Below are 8,434 nucleotides of genomic sequence, written 5' to 3'. Positions count from 1 at the left end.
CCATCATAGCAAAATGATGGCATTACTTGAGTTATAGATTTTATGAGAACCTCCTTACCACTGAAACTCAACACTTATCCTTCCATACCTTCATTGTGCAAATTATATCCACCAAGTACCGAGAATAATCACTCATGTATGCTCGAATCAGGGTTGATCGGTTGATATATTAGGGGCCAACTATTCATCAGGTAACTGAAAACGCTTCCATCATAATTTGATTAGGTGGCCATTGGATCTAAATCCAAGGGGCATCCCCCGCATCTTTATTCTTCTTCCGCTCGGCGACGCAACCCACGATATGCCCAAGCCACCACCATCGTAACCCCCGCTCTAGTTCTTCTCTGATGACGGCAGATCCCTCCCCCCACCTTGGGATGTTGCAACTCACAACATCGTCCTCGTCTCTAGCAAGGTCCCGACACCCATTCAATTTAGGGAAAGGAGGGTTGTCGGAAAGGGGGCATCCTATAGTTCTAGCTAGAGCGAGTGCACCACCTAGACTTGTCCAATTTCCCCTCTATGATACATGAGCCTTTGTGCCATAGACTAATATGATCTCACACAATACAATATATACTTTTGATCATGCAATTCAAACAGTAAACTTAGATACAATTTAGACAATACACTTAGATAATGGAAAGCAGAAAACCCCTGAATGTTTGTATGCATTTTAAACTTTTGATCAGGCTTATGATTAAGGTTTCTTAGGACTTGTCTCCATAGCTATTCATTGGTCTGAAAAGGCTCCTGAACCTCCAACCCCCTTATTCAGTGGCGTGAGCTTAGCACGCAGCGGCCGTCTCATGAAGTTCAAGAACTCGACATGTGGCTCGAGGTCGACAGCCATGTCGCCTTCCGCCTCCGTCCACTCAAACTCCCTCACGAGGTTTGCAACGAAGTACCCCAACTGAAGCATCGCGACACCCATGCCAGGGCACATCCTCCTGCCCGCACCAAACGGCATCATCCTAATTTCTCCGGCGCTTCCTGCAGCCGCCACAAGGCTCACGACATTGCCCCCGCCGCTAGCCAGGAACCGCTCCGGCTGAAACTCATCTGGGTCGGCCCACGACGTCTTGTCCCGCCCCAGACGCTCCAACTGGAACTGCACGATCGTCCCTGCCGTGACGCGCCGGCCATCCAGAACAACGTGGTCCTCGGGCATCACCTTGCGAGGAAGAAAATATCAAGTATGTGTGACCTTGACTTATACTAAACTTAATAATTAACCTATCGACGAACTTAAAATATAAGTATTCTATTATGAAAATGATGAAAAGTGGAGTATTCTTGCAATAGGACTAACAATTTTCACCTATCTTATGCAAAATCATAAGGTTAGTAAATCATGCTATTAATAAGAGCATAAAGACTTCATTCTGGATTTTTTTTCAAAAATCTAAGTATTTTCTATGTATCCGTTCTAATTTCATCATTCTACATAAACTGTTTTGATTTACTTTTTTCATAGCATTGAAGGAATTTTCCATATTTAAACGAGAAATCGATTAGAGAACAGGTTTTTTTAGAACTGGAAAGTAGTTACTTGCTCACCTGCCTAACCACAGAGGGCACGCTGGGGTGCAGACGGAGCGCCTCCATGAGCACAGCATTGAGGTACTCCAGCCTACCAAGGTCTTCCTCGCCGACCTCCTCGGCGTCCACCCCGACCACAGCCTCGATCTCTGTCCGGACGGCCTCCTGGACGTCCAGATGCTTCACCAAGTTCGCCATGATCCACTGCAGCTCCGCGGTCGGGGGCTCCGTGCCGGCGCCAAGAAACTCGGAGCAGAGCCCCACAAGCTCACCGTCCGTTAGCGTTTGCTTGCGACTGGAAGCATTCCCACCGTAGGCGGAGTTCCTTTCGTCTGCGACCAGGAGCTCGATGAGTGTGTCCACATATGCTGGGGCTTCGCCGGACGGTCGACGCCGCCTGCCGCGTCGGGCATTGATGAGCGGGAGGTACAGCTCCTCCTGCTGCCGCCTGAGCGCGGCCAGCTTGTTCCACCGTTCGCGGTAGATTAGCCTGGTCAACGCCGGGAGCGCGGCGAAGACACGCACACCAACGAGGGACCAGATGAGCTCCTCCGTGTTGTCGGCCATGGCGCGGACGAGGCCTGCGTCGACGCCATCGCCGAAGCACATGGTGGCGTTCAGGCCGAACATAGCAGCGTGCATGCTCTCGGCCGCGAGGGCCACGCCGTCGTTAGACTTAGACGTGCACTGTTCACGAAGGTCCGCGACGAGGCCGCAGAGCGCGGCGCGGCGGGCTGGGGCGTAGAGGCGAAGGCACGACGGGTGGAAGACCTCGGAGACGAGGTTGCGGCGGGTGGCACGCCAGAGCGAGCCGTAGGGCGCAGAGGTTATGTTGTGGTGGCGCTGGCCGGAGAGGATGGCGCTGGCCGCGCTCGTCGGGGGACGGTTGCAGAACGCGCCCCCGGCACCGCCGCGGACGAGGAGGTGGTGCGCGGTGACACGGTCCGTGACGACGACCTCCTGCCGCAAGGCAGCGGAGAAGTCACGTACGAGACCCCACTTGACGGCGGCAAGGCGGGTTCGCATTTCCTTGATCGGCGGTGCACGCCGGAGCAGGCTGCCGATGACGACGAGGAGCGTCATGGGAAGCAGGAGGAGGATCAACTCTTGCATGGCGTGACCGTACCGGACTTGCTACTTGCTGCTGCTACTTCCCCTTCATACCACGTAGACGTTTACTAGTGTTTATATAGACCTTGTGAAGGTTGATTAAGTAAACCTTTGTAGATGTAGCATTACTCTTTATCCATCGATGGCTTTACCCAGACGCGAACAGGAATTTTAATTGTGAACGTCTTCTGGCTGGCCAGCATTGTTGAGGTCGGGGTTATCCCAGTTCAAATTCAAAAATGAATAAAAGTTGTTAAGGTTCCCATGAATTAAGGACCACATGACTGTATCAGAGTTGTCAATGACGATCGAGTTGACAAGTGGAAAGCAAGCCATCGTCTTTGCTATTCTTTTGCGAGGATATGCCACACTTCGCGGGAAGAAGGAGAATGCCACACCTCGACTTGCTTGACAGGTTGGCATCTTACGGATGAGTATGCTATGGTAACGTTAGAATGAAGACCAAGCTATGACTTATTTTTATTTAACTTTTTGATTGAGAAAAAACTATGCGGCAAATGTCGTGTTCGAAAACTATGACACGCGTTTGCTTAAAATCGGTTAAAACGTGAAAAATAAATTAAGTAATTGATGACACAAACGTGAAACAATTAACACCGATAACCATCAATGCAGCAAAAAATTACCCAAATGCAATTATATTAATGTCAAAAATTCGTGACTCGCAGTGAACGCCCTCTGCATCATTGGATCCCCTGCACAAATTCCAATGTGTTTGCTCCCACACCCTCCTCCAAGCTGGCCATAAGAGTGTCCGAAGTAGGGATGTCAATGGGTACCCATTACCCATGTACCCTGCGGGTAAAAACCCTATTAGGGCAAGGGTGTGGGACAAAAATTTACCTATGGGTATATAAATGGGGAAACCTTAAACCCATCGGGTAGAGCAGGTACGGGTAAGGGATCATATAACCCGTACCCGCATACCCATGTACCTTGATAAAATCTAATAAGTACGGACAAATTGTGCCTACCCTTTGTCTTGAGTTTGTGAACTTTAAATGTATGACTATGTGCTACTATTTATGACTATGTGTTGATGTTTTGGTGTGTACAAGAAAATATTGATGTTTATAGAATGTGTTGATGTTTATGATGTGTTGTTTATAAGTACTAGCAAGCTTGCATGTGCAACGCACGTTTTTACTAATGCTCGTTTTGAAGATCAAAAATAGTTTCATGCCAACGGGATACATCTATTCCTAACTAAAAACACAACAGTTTTAATTACATAAGTTTGCACGTGCAACACACAATAAAAGCTCAGCAAGAAATTTTCTCCGCCCCTTCTAAATATACGTGAACCAAATAAGCTACTAATCTTCTTTTAAATTAGACCAATGCTCCCTTGATCAATTGAAATTTCATAAATTTGGTACATTGAATAACTACTGAGGGAACATAAAAAGACTTATTACATATCTTTTCTAAATATAAAATGTATATCTTGATCAAAGTCTTCTATGTTGTAATTCAGTTTCATGTGCATATAATTCCTAATGTTAGCAATAATGGACATTAAGATATGGTCAATCCAAACATCAAGAAATGACAAAGTGGAGTAGAGCTAACACAACCAAAAGTGATGATGGCATCTTAATTCAAAATATGAAATTAAAATGTCATGTAAATTTAAATTAGCATAGCTCACATGCAGCAAAATTTAAGGTGTCTATGCAAAATATTTGGATGGCAACAAATGTAACACAAAATGATAGATTCCGCAAAATCTGCTCCCTGTATCTTCGTTGAGGATGGGGACGGCGAGGATTCACGTGTTAGATGTTGGATCCGTGCTCGGGTGGCCGGACCATTGCTGGGGTGGCCGGACCATTGCCGGAGGGGCGAGCGGGATAGGGGAACCTGTACATGTTTCTATACATTCAGTTCAGTCTGGTTGTAGCAAGTGCAGTTCATTCTGTTCAGAGTTAAACATGGAAGGCATGTGCATTTGGAACAAGACCTTCCTTAATAACAGTGTTCATCAATTAAAGCATGCGTTTGAAACAAAAACTAAATAAGAAACATCTATCAAATTTAGATCAGTGTATCCACTAAGTCCTAAAATCATGCAAAGCACTATCACCAACAGACGGTAACATTTCATGCAATTCTTCATTCTTCAATCTGTATGTGTAGGCTCGTGGTTGGCCGTACCTGCACATAAGGTAACCTATAATCAATATGCCTCGAGTGCAACTCAGCAAGCAAGTGCATGCATCTCGTACATATGCAGACATCGCATAAACAGAGTGCAAGGCCATGATTTGCAAACTGTAATCGCTAGCTAGCAGGTAGCAGCATGCACGAAGAAGCTAGCTAGCTTGTGCTCCAGTCTTCGGTTTCTATTTTCATAATGGTAACAAAATGCATCAATTTCAGGGTTCAAATCAACACAAACAGCAGAAAATTCAATGCGCGCCCCATGGAGACCGGAAGGACCTCCGTCGCCACAGCGGCAAGCGGCGCCTGAGCTCTCTTGGCCGGCATCAAGGAGGCGATGCGACGAATGACGCCCTCCGGCGTGGCTGCCAGCGGACACGGCCACTCCCGGGGGCAGCTGGTCCTCATACACGGCCACGGCATCTCCCGGCGGGCGGCGCTACATGCCCCAACGGCGCCCTCCGGCGTGAAGCGGCCGCCGACCCGGCAGGACGTCCTAGCGGTGGAGGCGTTTTGCCAAGACTGATCGTATCGAGATCGAGGGGACGTGATTTGAGTGGGATTAGTTTTCTGGGGAGAACGTGCGTGATGCGTGCGTGCATTGGATTAGTGGCTAGTTAGCGGGAGGCAGCGGTTTTGTTTTTTGTGTTTTCCTTTGAAAGAGGCAGTAGAGGATAGCAGCCAGGCTAATGGCATGGTGGGTAATTAAAGCATAAAACACGTTTAATACGTTAGAGCAATGTAAACAGTCAGATCACACGATTTGATGGATAGGATGAATGGGTTCTCCGCCCTTTCGTGCTTTTATAGGGGTAGTAGATGCATTGATGTTATTATGTGTTGTCCTTTATAAATTATGATTATATGTTGTTGTTTATGATTATATGTTGCTCAAAATGATGGTATCAAACGTGGGTGTTTTTACCCACGGGTACCCATTTACCTTATCGGGTGACGGGTATGGGACAAAGTTGTACCCACTGGCGGGTATGGGTACGGGTGGTGGGTAAGCTTAAATGTGACGGGTAAGGGTATGGCTGTATGGGGTGGCTTGCAACTTACGGAATACGGCCACGGATCCATGATGGTCTTATCTGATTGAGTTATGAGGGGCCTCACCACTTGAAATCAGGGGCGGGAAGTTAATGTGAATAGGCCACGTCCGTCCGTAGCAGGGGATCCGTAAAATAGTCCTCATAGGTGTAGTATTTTTGGTCCGAAGGAGGCTGGTCAAGAATCATATTAGAATGGGCAAGTTGCCGTGAGAGTCCAAGCGCTGCACCAAGCGAACCGATGGATCAGGTCGGTAATTTTCTTGAACAAATCTCTATCATTAAGGGAGAGTTGGTTATCTCGCCTCCCCTCCTGCCCGGTTTTTTCCTCCCAACGTTCTCACCTCTTTCTTTGATCCCAACCGATGTCACATAAAAAGACCATCATAAATCATAAATATAGTAATAATAACGAAACAAAATCAAATCAGTACTTTCAAAACCGTGTCCTGCATTAAATCAAACTTCTTTTGCCTTTCCCTACTCATTCTCCAATCAAATTAATTAAATGTTACCAAAATCTAGAATATGGTGGATACAAGGTATATGTCAGATAATATTGATGTACTAGAATACTGAAATCTTATCTAGCTGACATTCACTACGAGAGGGACGGCAAACGAACCCTCTTAATGGCAGTTTTAGTCGGGATCAAACGGGTCTCTCACAAAAACGGTCAAGTTTCTCTGAAGAAAATATCATCCCTCACGTCAGGAAAGTCATTCACAAATGACACCCCTCGTCGAAATACACGGGCTAGTCGCCCTAATTTAAGAGTATATAAAACTAAAACTTCCCATACATAATTCGACCAAAGTCCAAATAGTACCACAACCCCCAATGGAAAGCATGACAGATATAACGGTCCCGAAATCTAAGTAATAACCTAGCTGATCGATGATGATATGTATGAAGATCTCTAACTGAACTAAGCGGCCCTGCTGTCCTTGGATGCGTTGACGGCGGCCTGCCCCCTGAGCCTGCCGGTCCTCCGCGCCCCGATCTGTCCAACCTTCTGCCCGGGAGGCGCGTCGCGGCGGACCGTGGACGCGTGCCCGATGTGCTGGTGGTTGCCTCCTCCGTGCGGGTGGTCGACGGGGTTCATGGCGACGCCGCGCACCCTGGGCCAGCTGTTCCTCTTCACCCTGAACTTGTGGTACGCCCTGCCCGCCTTGAGCAGCGGCTTCTCCGTCCTCCCGCCGCCGGCCACCTGCCCCACCATCGCCCTGCACCCGCTCTGCACCACCTTCTTCGCCCCCGACGGCAGCTTGATCCTGCACGCACGTACGCACGGTTGCACACAAGTCAGATTAATCTACTGGTCTCCATCCATGATCCATCCATGCATGCATACAAGATCGATTAAACTTGCCTGGTGGTGCCGTTGTCGGAGTTGTGGCTGATGACGATGGCGTAGTCGCCCGAGGCGCGGGCGAGCGCGCCGCGGTCGCCGACGTGCTGCTCGACGTTGCAGACGACGGCGCCCTCCGGGAGGGACGCGAGCGGGAGCACGTTGCCGATGGCGACGACGGCGCGGCGGCCGCAGTAGACGGACTGGCCCGTGTACATGCCCTCGGCGGCGACGAAGAGCTCCTTGCGGTGCTTGTAGCGGACGGGGTCGCGGAAGTCGAGGCGGGCCAGCGGCGCGCCGCGGCCGGGGTCGTGCACGATGTCCGTCACCACGCCCTTGAGGTACCCGTTCCGCTCGCCGTAGTCCAGCGCCCGGAACCGCGCCGGGCCCTGGCGGTGGTGCGTGTGCGACTTGAACACCGAGCCGGCGCCCTTGCGCTGCGCCCTGATCACGCGGCCCATCTTCTCCTCCTCTTCTCCGGCGGCGGCAGCGAGGGTTTTGTGTTCGTACGTGAGACGTGATGAAGGCGTAGGCGCGAGACGGCCGCGTGCATATATAGGCTTCGGTGGAGTGCAGCCTACGAAAGCGTGGTCGACGGCTGCGATCGGTGCACGGGTGGGGTTTGGCTGCCCGCCGTCCGATTCGCTCGGGTGCAAGCTGCTCGTGTTCGATCTGGTCACCAACCACGCATGCCTTTTCTTTCTTTCTTTTTTTTTAGAACCAGGATTTCTGTTGCATGGTGAGGTCTGATATTGTTGCCGCATGAGCATGTTTCGTGACAACATACATTAAGCACGGCATGATTATGGAAGTTCACGTTGAAGTCATGGTAAGAAATCACACCAACGAACATGAAATACTACCCCTCGAATTCGACTATAAATAGCGTCAGCTTTGGATAAACAGTATTTGACACTATTCACATTCGATTTTGTCTTCTTTTTTCTCTAAATGTAGTTCAAATTAGGAATTGAAACTTATTGAGATTGTACATTAAGCATGGATGTATGTCTCTAAATATTTTCAAGAAACTGAACATGTTTTCTATCTTCAAATAGATTGAACATGTTTTCTATCTTCAAATAAATTGATCTGATTGATCTCGCCTAAGGACACATCCTATACTAGCCCCCCCTCCCCCGGGTCTCACACATAAGCAGAGGCGGAGACAGGGGGGTGCGAGCAGGGGTCAGAC

At 49.0% G+C, this 8,434-nt stretch overlaps 2 protein-coding genes across 2 annotated transcripts; both read right to left on the bottom strand.

Moving 5' to 3' along the window:
- Positions 1-663: 663 nt before the first annotated feature.
- LOC119288505 (cytochrome P450 89A2-like) lies at positions 664-2,656 on the bottom strand. Its single transcript, XM_037568116.1, has 2 exons — positions 1,561-2,656; positions 664-1,174 (listed from the first exon to the last, which is right to left on the bottom strand). Exons 1-2 carry the CDS (start codon positions 2,653-2,655, stop codon positions 734-736), a joined length of 1,536 nt encoding a protein of 511 aa, XP_037424013.1. The 5' UTR covers position 2,656; the 3' UTR covers positions 664-733.
- Positions 2,657-6,375: 3,719 nt separating this feature from the next.
- LOC119288504 (60S ribosomal protein L8-1-like) lies at positions 6,376-7,700 on the bottom strand. The gene is made up of 2 exons (XM_037568115.1): positions 7,261-7,700; positions 6,376-7,162 (listed from the first exon to the last, which is right to left on the bottom strand). Exons 1-2 carry the CDS (start codon positions 7,698-7,700, stop codon positions 6,817-6,819), a joined length of 786 nt encoding a protein of 261 aa, XP_037424012.1. The 3' UTR covers positions 6,376-6,816.
- Positions 7,701-8,434: the final 734 nt, after the last annotated feature.

This window comes from Triticum dicoccoides, chromosome 4A (genome assembly GCF_002162155.2).
Source record: "Triticum dicoccoides isolate Atlit2015 ecotype Zavitan chromosome 4A, WEW_v2.0, whole genome shotgun sequence".
NCBI lineage: Eukaryota > Viridiplantae > Streptophyta > Magnoliopsida > Poales > Poaceae > Triticum > Triticum dicoccoides.
This window is presented reverse-complemented; position numbering and strand designations above follow the sequence as displayed.